This window comes from Cervus canadensis, chromosome 9 (assembly GCF_019320065.1).
Source record: "Cervus canadensis isolate Bull #8, Minnesota chromosome 9, ASM1932006v1, whole genome shotgun sequence".
Classification (NCBI taxonomy): Eukaryota; Metazoa; Chordata; class Mammalia; order Artiodactyla; family Cervidae; genus Cervus; species Cervus canadensis.
In genome coordinates this window covers 16,029,604-16,047,035 of record NC_057394.1, presented here as the reverse complement: position 1 = coordinate 16,047,035, position 17,432 = coordinate 16,029,604, and the positions used below count along the sequence as shown (strand labels likewise).

The window sequence follows — 17,432 nt, the reverse complement described above, 5'->3', positions numbered from 1 at the left end:
TACCACAGGAATTGAAACTGAGAAAGGATAGAGAAGAATGAAAACGTGATCTGTTTACCCAAGGTAATCATTATTAAAAATCTACAGTAATCTGATTAACTAAAATTATTTTTCTGAAATTATACTGGTCCCATTTGCTGTGTCAAAACTTAAAGTGATTGTCTCATTAAAGAGTTAGTAAATGATTCTAAAACAGTTTCCTTCCTGCCTCATAGAGCTTACTTTTTAGGAAATCTTGGTGGAAATCTTTTTAAGGTACAACAGTGTTAGGATACTTTTTTGAAGTACAAAGGAAAATATAATTAAATCAACTTTATACTTTTTAACAGCCATAAGAAAAATTTAGGGTGGTTGAATAGATGAAGGCTTTTGACTTTGTATAAATCCTTTAAGTTATGCAGGCTTGAAATAAAGTAGGTAAGTCTTCAGTTAAATACTAACAGTATAGTACCTGAAAGCAGATTTTTTATTGCCCACATCGACAGTTATACCTTCAGACAAACTTTTCCCTTCTTTAATGTGAAATACCGAATCACCAACATTTTAGGTTAAATCTAGTCTTTAAGGCATTGTTCTTTAATTTCTAAACGATATAAGGTGCTTTACAAATATGAACCATAATCTGTTATTCTTTACTATTTTTGTATCTTTTCCATTCATTTCTTTAAATCTGGAGTGTGGCATCTTTTTTTTCCACATAGAAAAAACAACTTATCAAGCACAAAATTTTACTCTAAGGATACTAAATTTTTAAATTTATTCCACTTTTGAAATGATAGCCTAAAATCCACCTGATTGATGCTCATTTAGCACATTCTTCTCAATTCTGGTCACTAAAGTACATCCTGAGTTCACTTAAAAAATAATGCAGCTTTCAGGCTTTAAAATGGCTACATTTAAATTGGGATGGGTGGCCATTCCCTTCTCCAGAGGATCTTTCCCACCCAGGGATCAAACCTGGGCCTTCCACATTGAAGGCAGATTCTTTACCATCTGAACCATCAGGGAAGCCCATGGAGTGTGGTAGTTTTGTTTTTTAATTTTCAGAATTTATAAAGAAAATTACAGCCTATACACCCAAGATAAGGACATTTCCTCTAAAGAAACTGGCTGCATCAAAGGCAGGCTTTGGCACAGGTGCAAGGTTGGAGTTAGAGTGGTGTTAGTTGTAGCTGAGAGTAGCTGTAGTGGGAGCTTAGGAGGGGAAGGCAGCTCTGAGGTTTTTGAAGTGGTTGGTATGGTGTGGCAACTGTGTTGACCACCTGGCAGTCACTAATGTTGAATTATCTGAACAGCTGCTTTTACCTTTCATTCAGTACAAAAGCAGGTAGTGTTAGCAGCCTTAACATCTAAACAGGAGACACAGCTGTTATGGTTTCCCAGATTTCTGGGGCTGGAGAGCTGCCCCTAAGGAGTGGCAGTACTGGGGCTCTCGAGGTGCTCAGTAAAGCCGGGCTGTAGTCACGTCAGGGCCTGGATGGTGCCCTGAGCCGGTCATCACACAGAGGGCGGCCAGGCAGCCCGCAGCCCAGAGCAGCAGGTGGGAGAGCCCAACAAAGCGTCCTCTGTGCAGGTGTTCAAGTGGACCTGGGGCGCCCAATGCTGCATCTGTCCTTCTGTCCCCTGCACACACACCCCTGCATTGTGTGCAGGTGTCCATTGAATTTCTTTTGTACCAAACTATGCGACATTTTAAAATGAACTATTTTGTCCTTTCAAGAGCTGAATATCATGTTCTCAGACTTCTTGCCCTTAGTACAGAACAAACACCCTGTTCTGTGTCCTGGCCTTGCCTATGGAAGGACTGTGCCCCTTGCTGGGGTCATTAGTAATTAGGGGCTGTCATAGATCATGGGTGAGAGAGCCTTTGAAAGGGGGAGAAGCACAGACACAGACGTTGGGAGTTTGGAGAGAAGCTGAGTCTGAATGAAGCCCCTGCTGGGTTGGGAGGCAGGAGATAGACATGAGCTCGGTAACCTTCTCACTATATACCCAGGTGGGCAGGTGGGGAAAGTCTCAGCTTTAATATAAATGGTCCCAGGGACTTCTCTAGTGGTCCAGTGGTTAAGAATCCACCTTCCAATGCAGTAGACTCGGGTTCCACCCCTGGTTGAGGAACTAAGATCTCACATGCTCTGGAGCAACTAAGCCCACACACCACAACAAAGACCCAGTGCAGCCAAAATAAGAAAAAAAGAAGCAAAATAAAGGTCCTGTGGGAGCCTCCAGATCTCATGGAACAGGGGTTTCAATCTGTGTCTGCACAGAGTCCGGGCTCAGCTGATGGTGTTTTGTTGAGTCAGTGTCTCCTGAGCCTGGATAACCAGTGGGGGAGGGAACCCAGTGCCTCTGAGCTATCGAGTGCTGCCCCCTTCTGGTCACCCCAGAGCAGTGCTAGATCCTGAAGCCTGAACAGGGAGGGAACTCGGTGTGGCCCTGACTGAGGGGCTGTAATGGGAAGCTGATGTTTGTAGGTAGCTCACTATTTTGTAGTCATAACTGAGTGAAAAGTAGTAAAATAAGAATAATAAGTCTCAGGCAAGAAGAAAGAAGTGGAGAAATTTTAAAAGCTTAAAAAATCTTTCTCATGTTTTAAAATCTAGCTTTTTATTGATAGGTTTTTAATTCCTAAAATCTGGAACTAGCATTTTTGGTGGTGAAAAATCATTGTCATTTTTTTTTTTTTTTTTAGTATGTGAACGTTTTTTAATCAGTTCAGTTCTTTCCAGAAAGAAAAAAAAAATCAATTTGAAGATTATCTAGACTTTTACTGAATCTCATGTAACCACTATGTATGTGTATTTTTCTTAAACATAGCAGTTACTGACAGTTTTCTTAACATTTAGACATGTAAAGATGTACAGACACCCTAAGTCTCCCAGGAATATTGTTAGGAGAATAACAATGACTGAAACTGCCCACCCTGGCCAGGATCCATAGTAATTATTTGCATGAGTTGTTTTACGACAGGAGGTCCTGGTAAGGAGCACAGAACTAATAAGCCTCCACCAACCAGAAGAGTTCAGGAAAGGTCAAAAGGAGACACCACATGTCCGACCACCTCCCAGAATCCTTCTCTCTGGCATCCATTTGGCTGAACAACTCGTGCACTCCCAGGAAGGACTCTGAGTCAGAATGATTGGTTAAAGACAACCTGGAAACTAATCCCATCACCGTAAAACCCAAGACTGCAAGCCATGCAGCAGAGCTGTTCTCCTGGGTTCCCTTACCCTACTGCTCTCCACCTGGGTACCCTTGCCCAATAAAATCTCTTGCTTTGTCAGCATACGGGTCTCCTCGGACAATTCATTTCCGAGTGTTAGACAAGAGCCCAGATTCGGGCCCTGGAATGGGTCCCCCTTCCTGCAACAATCTGACCCATGATTGGCATGATGAGTACTTTTCCTTCTCCATCATTTTGGACTATGCATGGTCTATGCATCCATGTTTTTTGTTTTCCTTACAGTAGAAGCACTTTTTTGCTCCTGTTTAGCCAGGATAGGTAATGCATGTATCACATATAAAATTGAGGCTTTATCATTCTGACCCATGATGTCATAACTAATTTCTTTATTCTTCATTATTTTGTTGTTGGCGTTACATTAGAGCTCTTGTTAAATTAGCGCTCTGACCGTTACTTATAAGAGTTAATTTAGCATGAGTGACTTCTTCATATAAAGTGCCCTTTTGCTTGCTGAGCATTACTGAGGTTTATTCTACCTCAAATGAAAATGGAGAGATTAGTGATTTCAAATTATTTATTAAAAGACCAGGCATGCTAGGTACTTATGCTGCCACCATGTGAAGATTAATGAGATAAACAGGTAAAACCAAAGGTCATGATGAAAACTTATAAATGATTAGAAACCTCCCCCTGAATATTCTAAGCACATTATATTAATAAGTTTGTGTGCATCATGCAATTTGCATTTCAGGCAGGTACCTTGTCATCTCTACTACTTAAATTCTATGTGTCTAGAGCTGTGTCTGTATGGAAATCTGGTGAAAGAAAGTATCTTCCTAAAGGCAATTATAGCTGCTTCAAACACCCATAGAGATAGGATTGGATGAAAAGGCCTCCAGGACATAGTATCTTAAAATAGGAAGGAGAAAAAATGTGGGCTATATTAGCATGAAAGTGAAAGTGGCTCAGTCATGTCTGACTCTTTGCGACCCCATGGACTATACAGTCCATGGAATTCTCCAGGCCAGAATACTGGAGTGGGTAGCTGTTCCCTTCTCCAGGGGATCCTCCCAACCCAGGTCTCCTACATTGCAGGCGGATTCTTTACCAACTGAGCCACAGGGGAAGTCACCAGGGAAGATATATTAGTATATCAATGACTATTATATTATTTTCAACTACTTTCTGAAGTAATGTGTGTTACTTTGTTGAAATGAATGTGTTTTTATAAACTGTAATTTGCAGGAATCGGAATCACCAACCCTAAAAGGCCTTTCGTTTACCATCAGACCAGGTGAACTATTGACTGTGGTCGGACCTGTGGGAGCAGGAAAAGTAAGTTGTGATGCCTTTTGTCAGTTTGACGCAATGCTGCAGCTCCTGTTAAATTCTCAGAGTGGAGCCCAGAGCTGAGTGTGACACAGTTTGAATTAGGTGTGTATAGAACAGTGTTTCTCTAGGTGCGTTCCATAGAATATTAGTTTTGCAAGAAGGTTTCATGGGCAAATAAGTCTGGATAAACAGACTGTGTTTTCCTTCTTGATGTTTCACGTTGCACAGTTGGGAACCGCTTATGGGGAGTTTGGCTGTTTCAGTGAAAGAAATTATTAATGTGACAGCTGTTCAGGATGGACGGAGACAGTGGGGACTTCTTTCTGTCACAGTGGCCCCTCCAGGAAGTCTGGAGGTGGTGAAAGCTCTTCCCAGAAGCTCTGAGCATTTCCTCATGTGACTTTACTTGGTCCTGTCAGTGCACATGTAAGTGAATGTGCAGCCATGTGGTAGAGCTTAAGACACAGACATGAGCCAGACCCCGATGCCTCTGCCTTTCAGAGGCAACCAGATTCTGAGGTGAGACAGATATGCAGGCAGATTATTTCAGCCCATTGTGGTGAGTGCTCTGATGTGTGGACATAGGCATGTCGCTTCTGTGTGTTATAACAGATTTGAAGGACGTGTGTATGTACACTTAGTCTCCTGTGTTTTGCACAACAAAATACAGAAACCTAAAGGTGGGATTTGTACACGAGAGGGAGATGATTACCTCTATGATGGACTTTTAAAAATATTTATTTATTTATATTTCTTTTTTAAAAATTATGTATTTATTTTACCTGTTTTTAAAATTTATTTATTTTTTAATTGGAGGATAATTGCTTTACAATATTGTGTCAGTTTCTGCCATACGTCAACATGAATCAGCCATAGGTGTATGTATGTCCCCTACCTCTTGAACCTCCCTCCCACCTCACACTCCTCTAGGTTGTTTCAGAGCACTGAATTTGAGCTCCCTGGACATGATGGACTTTAACTCTTTGACCACAACAACCTCAGAGTTCTCTTAATTAATAATCTTTGGATATATTCTTCACACAATTCTTTAAGTTAAAAAAGAATATTTATTTATTTGGTTGAATTGGGTCTTAGTTGCAGTACATGGGCTCTTTAATTGTGTGTGGGCCTAGTTGCCCTGGGGCATGTGGGATCTTAGTTCCCTACCTACTCAGCAGAGCCCCTGGCATTGGAAACAGATTCTTTTTTTTTTTTTTTGAAATTATCTGGATATAATTATTTTTTAAACTTTTTATTTTGTTTTGGGATATAGCCAATTAACAGTGTTGTGATATTTTCAGGTGAACAGTGGAGGGTATATTTCAACCATACATATACACATGTATCCATTCTCCGCCAAACTCCCCTCCCATCCAGGCTGCCACATAACATTGAGCAGAGTTCCATGTGCTATACAGTAAATCCTTGTTGGTTATGCATCTTAAATATAGCAGTGTGTACATGTCCATCCCAAACTCCCAAACTATCCCTTCCCCCCATTCTGGAAGGTGGATTCTTCACCACTGGACCACCAGGGAAGTCCCCAAGTAGCTTTTTAAGAACAAGTGTTTGTCAAGTAACAGATATCCAGATGCAGGAACAACTGCATTAGATACAGAAAGTACACATCCTGCTGGTCTGCTCTGCTAGTGAAGGATGTTAAACAGTCTTTGCTGAGTAGAGCACTTCATTTGGGGAAACTCAGGCAGGGTAGATTTTTATGATATTTATATTCCTTATCTACCTTAAGTTTACATTGACCAATAGTGCTCTTTTGCATTTTTTTTTCCTTCAATATCCAGAGCTGCACTTTATCCTTTTCTGATATCCTTGATCAAGCAGCAGGGTGGGGTTTGCTGTGCTGCAGGGCATGTTCCATCCTGAGTGCTGCCTGTTCACCTGTGTGTGTTGCTGTCTGTTTCAGTCGTCACTGTTACGTGCTCTTCTGGGGGAGCTGCCCCCGAGCCAGGGGAAGGTCAGCGTGCACGGGAGGATCGCATATGTTTCACAGCAGCCCTGGGTGTTTCCAGGAACTGTGAGAAGTAATATTTTATTTGGGAAGAAATACGAAGAAGACCGATATGAAGAAGTAATAAATGCTTGTGCTTTGAAAGAGGTGAGTAATGACTTTTGAGCTGCATATACTCCAATTTCAAATGATAGTGTTGGCTTAAGCTATAAGGTTTGTTGAAAGTTCTTTTTTGTTTTTAAATTTGAAAGGTCTTTGATTGTTGCTTTAATCTGGTCTGGGTAAATATGCAGTTGTATACCAGCTGTTTTAATTCTGATGTGATAATCACAGAATGCCTTTATTTCATTTGTTGAAGCTTCATTCACTTTTAGGTTTCTTTTAATGGACAGTTACAAAAATTGGTAAAAACAGAAAGCACAGTATAATGAACCCTCATGTACCCACCCCCAGCTCCAACCAGTATCAGTTGGTGGCCAGTCTCGCTGCACCTCCACCCCTGCCCTCTGCCAGCCCCAACCCCACCCCATTATTATTCTGGAGCAGATCCTAGACCCCAGATTAGTCCATCTGTAAACATTTCATCTGTTTTTGTCTGAAAGATAGGAAAGCCTTTGGAAAAAAAATCACCAACTCCATTTCACCTGAAAAATTACCCTAATTTCTGAATATCATCAACTTTCTCATCAGTGTTTACATGTTGCTAATCATCTCACTGAGAAATCTTGTTCACCATTGATGGAATCAGACTCCACATGAGGTCTGCCCTCTGCACTTTGTTAGTGCCTCCTCAGTCTCTTTAAGTCTCCAGGTTTCCCTCTCTGCTTGATTTTGACTTGTAATTTATTAAAGAAAATGAAATGCTTTAAAATTTAAAATGCTTTAAAATTTCTTCTTAATCCTGCCTCATTTCATTGGGGGAGAGATTGTTTTCAGAAATTGCATTGAGTTTCACAGAAAATGGCAAGAAGAAATATTTAACTCTACCTTGGGATTTAGATGAAATTAGTAAATGAATGATGAAAACTGAACTTAATAGGAAAATGTAATTTGGCAAAAAGAAAGAAAAACATAAATTAGACAGTATTTTACTCTCTTGGGTTATAAAAATCCATGAACAATAGTGTTAAAATGGTGGTCTGTTCAGACTAGACATCTTTTATACTGTGAGGAAAAGGCTGGGACTGTCTTTCAAAGGTGTGGTGGTGGAGGCTCTAAATCTGCTTTCTGAGGAAACAGCAATTTTGCTTGAGTAATGCTTGAATATCATAGATTTTTATCAGGTGAACATCAATTTTTGATGATGTTTTGCTCACTCTTCTGTTTCTTTCTCCTGGGCTATGGTTAATTAATGGGAGATTGTGTTTGCATAACTGATTCAAGTTAGCAGTTATCAGCAAGATTTTTATTAAATATTGTTTATACTGTGTAAGAAAAGAAGGGGAAAGCAAACATAAAACATTGTTGAGACAATAGCTCCCATTTATTCAGAGTCTACATACAAATCATTTTTCTGTCTCAGACATGCACCCAGAAGAGGGTATATGAATTATTAATTCTTTATGAATAACTTCAGTGTTATCATCTTCATTTTATAGTTGGTAAAACTGAGGCTTGGAGAGAGAACTTTTTAAAAAGCAGGTGATGGATAAAGCTGGAAGGTGGGATGTTGAATAAACAGATTTCAGGAGTTTCCTCTTTACCTTAATCATGTCAACCTCCTGATGCCCAGATCAGACTCCAGAGACCCAGACCAGTGTCTGGGTGTTTCTTTATGACCTTGCCTTTCTGGTGAAGGTCAGCCTTGTCTTTCTTCCCACATTTGAGCATCTGCAAAAGATCAGGTGCTGAATATCAGACAGTGGCTGATATTCAGTGTTTCCCTGGGGGCCAATGCTTTGCTGTAGCCACATGGGGTGACAGGACCAGTAATGTGGGCAGTGTCCAGGGCTTCACCCATCCTTGGTGAAGAGTCTGTGCAGCACAGACTCTAGTGGGAAGGGGCCCTGTAGGACTTGGCTGCATAGCACTTCTTCCGTACATGATGTGATGTTTATGAACACGGACTGCTCTCCTGTTCTCTGCACGGTCAGGACATGGAGTTGGGCCCTTCATGCCCATTCCCTCCTTGGCAGGAAGGAGGCCCAGGGCGGAGAAGTAGTGAAGAGATGAGTCCTGGTTGTGGCTTAGTCTTCCCTTCTGTCACTTTAGGTATGTTCTGTTTCCTGCCTGGGCCTCTGACATTTCAAGATGACATTGGATCAGAAAGTTTCCATGAGGTTTTGCTGCTGCTCTGAAGTGTCATCTCTGACTGATTAACAGGGATCAGCAAGGTCGTTATGACACCTGGGAACCACCTGACGATTAATGATCCTCTGCTCATCTCCTTTTGGAATCTGTGTGTCAGTGGATGGGCATCGGTGGTCACATAATAGTGGTGTGCTGGAGGTATTTTGTCCTGTAGATACGGAGACTGTATGTGCAGTAGAAAAGGCTTGGCCTTTGGAGAGAAGCAGTTCTAGGCAGTATCTCCAGGTGTTTCTCTCAGTATCCTTTCTTATTAAATGCAGGAGGAGTGGGGTTATTGTAAAGGCTATAGGCCATGCCTGTGAAATGCAGGCATGTCAGGTTTTCAGAATGGTCGCTGTCGTTACTATTCTAACCCTTTTTTCTACATCTGTCCATCCACACATAAGTAAGTAAGTAAGTAAAGTCGCTCAGTCGTGTCTGACTCTTTGCGACCCCATGGACTGTAGCCTACCAGGCTCCTCTGTCCATGGGATTTTCCAGGCAGGAGTACTGGAGTGGGTTGCCATTTCCTTCTCCAGGGGATCTTCCCGACCTAGGGATCGAACCCCGGTCTCCAGCATTGGAGACAGACGCTTTACCATCTGAGCCACCAGGGAAGCCCCATCCACACATACATCCATATAAATATAATCAAGATATTTTTCCCAAGGTTCTCCCTCCTCCTACATCCCCCAAATCCTAGCGGAAAAAGCACTGGAAAACAACGTTTCTTGGAATACATATGTCAATAACAACTAGATGTATTAAGCTAGGTCAAATTAAAGTAAATGTTTAAGTTCATTCAGATGAAAACATTCCTCTGATAAAACAGGGAGACATGAAGTGATCCCATTGGCAACATCAGTTCAGGCTGATTACGTCAACTCCAGGGCCCAGGACTCAGAAGACTCAGGGATTGAGTCTCAGTTTCTCTGTTTGCTAGGTATGTGGTTTTGGCTGATTGTCTGAACCTTACAAGCCTGTTTCTTCATTTGTAAAATGGAGATAATAATACTGTCAATCTTATAAGGTTGTTTCGAGAATGACATGCAATAGTGATTTTAAAGCACCTGATTGCTAGGGACATAACAGCACTCTATAAATGTTAAAATAATTTTGAAAATAAATTAGCCTCTAATTGTAAGCTCAACCAGTTTTTGGTAAAGTCACATCCATAAAATGTGACTTGTAAGAAAAAATGTATCTTCTTTATATATGTCACTTTCATTATTTGAGCTGATAATTTATATAAGTGCTGTACATATATTACATATGCATGCTGTATATCACATAAATCAACAGTAAACATATTCTGTTACCATAAGCAAGAACGTATGCAACATTGGTCTACTTGTCATCTTTAACCATTTTTAAAAACTTTTGAGTTTTAAGTTGTTTTTTTTTAAAGTTTTTACAAAGCATTTTTAAGGCTTTTAAAAACTTTTAGGCATAACACAGTTAAAGGTATCATGCTGATAAATTCTAGTTTGATATTTTCCCACATACATCACTTGATCTTACAAAGCCCTCTTGGATGCTTATAAGCTTGTACTTTCATCTCATATTTACCACATTCCAGCCATCATGGATGTTGCAGGAAGGCGTACCCCTTCCAGGGCCCGAAACTGGGCTCTTGTCTAACACTCGGAAATGAATTGTCTGAGAAGACCCGTATGCTGACAAAGCAAGAGATTTTATTGGGAAAGGGTGCCCGGGTGGAAAGCAGTGGGGTAAGGGAACCCAGGAGAACTGCTCTGTCATGTGGCTAGCAGTCTCAGGTTTTATGGTGATGGGATTAGTTTCAGGGTTGTCTTTAGCCAATCATTTTGACTTAGAGTCCTTCCTGGTGGTACATGACTCGTTCAGCCAAGATGGATGCCAGAGAGAAGGATTCTGGGAGGTGGTCAGACATGTGGTGTCTCCTTTTGACCTTTCCCGAACTCTTCCAGTTGGTGGTGGCTTATTAGTTCCATGTTCCTTACCAGGACCTCATGCAAATGGTTACCAAGGTGCCTGGCCAGGGTAGGCGGTTTCAGTCAGTGTGCTTCCCCTAACGTGAACATTTTCTTTTCAGATTGCCTGGAAAATCGTAGGATAATAAGTTAATTGATCCTTCTGTGTCTAGGTATAGAGGCCTTCATGTCTTGAGTTAGTTTAATGTTGTCTTCATTTCAAATATACTCTTTAGTCATGACCTAGGCAGCGTGATATGAAAGAGCAAAAGGCTCTGAACTGACATGAGCTGGTTCAGAGTCCAGCTCTTCTGTTTAACAGGTGACAGTCCTCATACCAGTAATGTGACCTCACTTAATCTCAATTTCCTCATCTGTGAAATGGGGCCAGTACTTATTGTGCAGCTTGTTGTGAGGCTTAGAGATAATCAGTATCAGGGTCCAGCACAGTGCTTGGTGCACAGATCTTATCCCCCAGCAGCTGAGAAAAGTTGTCTGCATGTGTATAAATGATGGAGCAGAATAAGATGGGTCCTTCACAAGGGATGTAAACAGAGCCTTAGGAACCCAACAGGAAGAGAGATAAATCCAGGATGGTTTCATGGGAGAGTGTGTTTGGAGTGAGCCTGGAAAGATGGGCAGGATATTGACAGGCCATGAGAGGAGGGGCAATTTCAAATGGAAAAAATACTGTGAAAAAAGACAGGGCCTCCCCCTGTTTGAGTCCAAGGTACAGCATTCTTCTACCAGGGTCTCACATCTGGCCCTCATTAATCATTACTACAGTCTTCTCTGTGGTGTTTGTTGTTGTTCAGTTGATACTTTCAAACTGTGATGCTGGAGAAGACTCTTGAGAGTCCCTTGGACTGCAAGGAGATCAAACCAGTCAATCCTAAAGGAAATCAACTCTAAATATTCATTGGAAGGACTGATGCTGAAGCTAAAACCCCATTACTTTGGCTACCTGATGTGAAGAGCCGACTCATTAGAAAAGACCCTGATACTGGGAGAAATTGAGGGCAGGAGGAGAAGGGGCCGACAGAGGATGAGATGGTTGGATGGCATCACCAACTCAATGAACGTGAGTTTGAGCAAACTGCAGGAGATAGTGAAGGAGTGGGAAGCCTGATGTGCTATGTCCCTGGGGTCGCAAAGAGTTGGATACGACTAAGCAACTGAATAACAACAACTGAACTGCAATTTTTGAAATCTCACCCACAGAGTGGATGTGCTACCTGGCTCCTTTCCCCAATTCATTGTAGAGAAGAAGCCAATTCTAACTCCATGTTGAAACTATTTCTTTGACTCATTTTTTGTTGCATTTGTTATTATAATCAAACTGAACGTCCTACCTCAGAAAATCCTGCTCCTCTGCCTGTTAAACTAAAGTGCCTTTGTTCAGAATCTTGTCCACCTGTAGATGGCAGGAAGGAAGAACTTAACACGTCCCCTACCTGAGTCTTCCATTCTAGGAGATCTGCAAGATTAATGGCCTTTTTACTTTGTTTCCTCACCTCCCCATCTCTGACCTATAAAGAACCTGTCACCTAGACCCCGATAAGATGGTTATTTTGAGATGCTAGCTTGGCATCTTCCCAGACAGTGGACTCCCCAAATAAATTCTCTTCTTCCTGGCCTCAACCACTCATCTCATTGGCCTGTTGTGTGGGGAGCAGAGCGAGGTTGGATTCAGTAACAAATTGAGACCCCAGATGTGCTGTGTCATGGGACTTCTCAGCACTGTTTGAGTCTGGATGTTGGTCAGAACCCAATTTGAAGATGTATCCTCTGCTGTTTCTATTTCTCTTTTAATGTTAGTATATTGAAAGTAAGCTAGATAATTCTATAATAAACATTGGTATTATTTATTTGTATATAACGAGTGGCTTATTTTGTTAACAAATTCCTTGAACCTGACATGAAAGTGAAAGCTTTCTACAGAACAGTGTTTCTACCATAAGTCTCCACCATCGCTGAAGGGCCTTGGATGTGCTTCTGGATAATGGCATCAAACCAATGTCACCGTTTCCTAGTTTGCCTCTCATTTGGGTGTCTACTCTTCAGTGAAAATTGGTGAAATTTAACTTAGAGGAAAATAACATGAATAAAACACCTTCCTGTCAGTGGGAGGAATTGTAATATATGCTCAAGTCAGGCTTTTCCCTCTTAATTTAATCAGAAAATGGTGACTGGGAAATTAGCCTGCCTTGGATTTTACTTCAAATCCTCTGAAATGTTTTGCCTATCTGGGGCTCATGCATGAATAATTTCAGAGTCACCAACACACTTGAAGTCCTACCACCACACTTGAAGAGAGCCTGTTTCTATCCCCTAATGTACTAATTGAAAGAATGGATTTAGCTGCCTTTTCTAGAGTGTGGTTAAGATTTTTGTGCTATAATGTGTTACTATTTTGAGAAAGAAACCAAAACAATGTAAAATCAAAGCATAAAAGCTAAGTGGAACAGTTTACAAGGACTGTCATCAGTGAAATGGAGGCCAAATGACTCATGTGTGTGTGTGTGTGTGTGTATGTATAAGGCTTAGAACCTATCTTAAAATGGTTCATTGTTTTTCATGAAAACCAAAGTAAGAGATGGTTTTAATTTCTGAGCTCCAGAAAGAGAGAAGGTGAAATAATGATGAATTTTCATAACAGAGCAATTGCTGCCCTTCATTGGATTCACCCAAGTTAAGCTTTGAGTGAGCAGGAAACCTGCGTGTGTCTGTATGTCTTTGTGGCTCTCAGGGAGGGTTATGATGGAGACAGTCTCTATCTCCTCCTTGTGATCGTGTGCTTTGCATATTGTGATCCACACTGTGCATGGGGTCCCACTGTTGGTTTGAAGAGAAAATAGACATCAGGCACCAATAGCAAGTTATAATCAATTCATGTCCTTTTTTCATTTATGGAGGGTGTTCATACACTTCCTTAGATTCTCACAGCTTCCTTGAATTTAGTGATTCTGGTTTCTGCAGCACATTATGTAGAAGAGGAAAATGAGACTTAGGGAGATCAGAAGACTAGTTTATCATGGAGACCCCAGTGTGCTACTTGCTTTCTCCCCACATTTCTAAAGTAGAGACAGAAGTGAGGGCATCATCTGCAGAAAGGTACTGCTGTGTATCTTAGGTTGATGCCTGAGGGGTTTAATAGATAATTTCAAGTAAAGATTTCTCATGTAATAACTGTGTAACTTAAACCTGATTGTTCCCTGGTCATTTTGGGGGTTTTCTTGTCATTTTTTGAAAAAAACTTCTCAAGATACTCTGGGGAAAATAGACTGATTCATCTACTTTTTAAATAATACTCAAATATAATTTATGATAGATTCTCAGATCCTCAAGTCAAAACTTCATATCCTTCTTAGCGTTGAGTATTTTCTGCTTCCATGGGCAAGCATATACTTAGTCCAACTGATCTGCTTGGTGTCCCTCAAGCATGTTGTTTCTTTCCTTTTGGCTTTCCTGCCCAGCCTGCTCTTTCTGCTCCTATTTCTTGTACAGACCTTGTCTGTCACTCTATGAATTGCCTTAAATATCACTATGAAGGCTCAGGTCAGGTGTTATCCCTTCTCTGAAAATAGGAAGTGGAGACCAAGATCAGCAAAACTGATAATTTAAGATAAAACGAGTCCTGTGCCTTCACCAGCCTGGGACACCAGCTCACGCACCTGTGTCGCTAGCACAGATCTTCACACTTGCATGTTCAGCTACACAGTGACATCACTGAAAGCTCGTCTCAGCTTGTCCACAAGTGATGTCTCTTAAACCTGCCTCCACCATCTTCCCCAACATGGAGACCCTGTCCTTCCCTGTCCTCACCCCCAGACACCACAGTTCTCCTCTTCTCTTACAGCCCCACCCGTCCTGTTAGCAGATCTTACAGACTCCACCTTCCAAGTGTGTCTGGAGTGTGACCCTGTCTCTCCATTTCCACTGCTCCCTAGATTATTCTAGTAACCTCCTCACTTGTATCTGCCCTCACCATTCTCCACCCCCCCTTCCCCAAACAACCTTACTGTCTGTTTACTGCAAAGCACAGGAGTAATTCCTTGCAAACCTCAGACCAGGTCCCTCCTTGCCTCCCCCTCCCACTTTTACTGGAGTGACCCCAGGCTCCTCCTGCTCCATCTCTGCCCTCACTCCCCTCATTCTCACTCTCCTCTCCTGCCTCATTGTCCTGAACCCCTTGGGCATCTCCCCGGGGCCCCTGCACTCTCCCCTCCCTCTGTGAGGAGCAGCCTCTCCAGGTCTGCCTGAGCACCCCCCCTCCCCCAGATCTGCTCACAACCACTCTGAGCAGAGCCCTCACACCCCAATGTGGACTCACTTCCCTCCTTCACTCTCCACCCCCCTGAGCCAGCTTCCTTTCCCTTCTCGTCCTCAGTACATGCACTCAGGTTTACTCTCCTTATTGTTCATCTCCCAACATGGAGAGAAACTCTAGGGGCTCTGTTTCCTCATGGCTGAATTCACTGTGCCCAGAACAATGCCTGGTATGTAGTCAGTCCTCAATAAATACATGTTGAAATGGCCAAATGCATAAATGCTTTGAAAAAATACAGAATGAAAAGCCCTGAGAGGTTTTTTTTTTTTTTTTTTTTTTTTCCCATTTATTTTTATTCGTTGGAGGCTAATTACTTTACAGTATTGTTGTGGTTTTTGGCATACATTGACATGAATCAGCCATGGATTTACATGTGTTCCCCATCCCAATCCTCCCTCCTGCATCCCTCTCCATCCCATCCCTCTGGGTCTTCCCAGTGCACCAGCCCTGAGCACTTGTCTCATGCATCCAACCTGGGCTGGTGATTTGTTTCACCCTTGATAGTATACTTGTTTCAATGCTGTTCTTTCTGAACATCCCACCCTCGCCTTCTCCCACAGAGTCTAAAAGTCTGTTCTGTACATCTGTGTCTCTTTTTTCTGTTTTGCATATAGGGTTATCATTACCATCTTTTTAAATTCCATATATATGTGTTAGTATACTGTATTGGTCTTTATCTTTCTGGCTTACTTCACTCTGTATATTGGGCTCCAATTTCATCCATCTCATTAGAGCTGAGTCAGATATATTCTTTTTAATGGCTGAGTAGTATTCCATAGTGTATATGTACCACAGCTTCCTTGTCCATTCGTCTGCTGATGGGCATCTAGGTTGCTTCCATGTCCTGGCTATTATAAACAGTGCTGCGATGAATATTGGGGTGCACGTGTCTCTTTCAGATCTGGTTTCCTTGGTGTGTATGCCCAGGAGTGGGATTGCTGGGTCATATGGCAGTTCTATTTCCAGTTTTCTAAGGAATCTCCACACTGTTCTCCATAGTGGCTGTACTAGTTTGCATTCCCACCAACAGTGTAAGAGGGTTCCCTCTTCTCCACACCCTCTCCAGCATTTATTGCTTGTAGACTTTTGGATAGCAGCCATCCTGACTGGCGTGTAATGGTACCTCATTGTGGTTTTGATTTGCATTTCTCTGATAATGAGTGATGTTGAGCATCTTTTCATGTGTTTGTTAGCCATCTGTATGTCTTTGGAGAAATGTCTGTTTAGTTCTTTGGCCCACTTTTTGATTGGGTCATTTATTTTTCTGGAATTGAGCTGAAGGAGTTGCTTGTATATTTTTGAGATTAATCCTTTGTCTGTTGCTTCATTTGCTATTATTTTCTCCCATTGCGAAGGCTGTCTTTTCACCTTGCTTATAGTTTCCTTTGTTGTACAAAAGCTTTTAAGTTTCATGAGGTCCCATTTGTTTATATTAGCTTTTATTTCCAATATTCTGGGAGGTGGGTCATAGAGGATCCTGCTGTGATTCATGTTGGAGAGTGTTTTGCCTATGTTCTCCTCTAGGAGTTTTATAGTTTCTGGTCTTACATTTAGATCTTCAATCCATTTTGAGTTTATTTTTGTGTATGGTGTTAGAAAGTGTTCTAGTTTCATTCTTTTACAAGTGGTTGGACAGTTTACCCAGCACCACTTGTTAAAGAGGTTGTCTTTTTTCCATTGTATATTCTTCCCTCCTTTGTTGAAGAAAAGGTGTCTGTAGGTACATAGATTTATCTCTGGGCTTTCTATTCTGTTCCATTGATCTATATTTCTGTCTTTGTGCCAGTACCATACTGTCTTGATGACTGTGGCTTTGTAGTAGAGCCTGAAGTCAGGCAGGTTGATTCCTCCAGTTCCATTCTTCTTTCTCAAAGTTACTTTTGGCTTTCGAGGTTTTTTGTATTTCCATACAAATTGTGAAATTATTTGTTCTAGTTCTGTGAAAAATACCGTTGGTAGCTTGATAGGGATTCCATTGAATCTATAGATTGTTTTGGATAGTATACTCATTTTGACAATATTGATTCTTCCAATCCATGAACACAGTATATTTCTCCATCTATTTGTCTCCTCTTTGATTTCTTTCATCAGTGTTTTGTAGTTTTCTATGTATAGGTCTTTTGTTTCTTTAGGTAGATATCCTCCTAAGTATTTTATTCTTTTTGTTGCAATGATGAATGGTATTGTTTCCTTAATTTCTTTTTCTGTTTTCTCATTGTTAGTGTATAGGAATGCAAGGGATTTCTGTGTGTTAATTTTATATCCTGCAACTTTACTATATTCATTGATTAGCTCTAGTAATTTTCTGGTAGAGCCTTTAGGGTTTTCTATGTAGAGGATCATGTCATCTGCAAACAGTGAGAGTTTCACTTCTTC

The 17,432-nt window shown here is 41.3% G+C and overlaps 1 protein-coding gene across 2 annotated transcripts in view; it reads left to right on the top strand.

Annotated features, from left to right (window-relative positions):
• The window catches only part of LOC122447587 (ATP-binding cassette sub-family C member 4-like), a 405,286-nt gene that overhangs the window by 273,360 nt on the left and 114,494 nt on the right, over nt 1–17,432 (top strand). Inside the window, exons 10-11 of one of the 2 annotated variants that reach the window (XM_043478282.1) lie at nt 4,430–4,519; nt 6,441–6,632. The exons of the other annotated variant lie outside the window; for it this stretch is intronic. Coding sequence (XP_043334217.1) covers nt 4,430–4,519; nt 6,441–6,632 — 282 coding nt within the window. The remainder of the gene's footprint in view (nt 1–4,429; nt 4,520–6,440; nt 6,633–17,432) is intronic. 2 annotated transcript variants of the gene reach the window in all.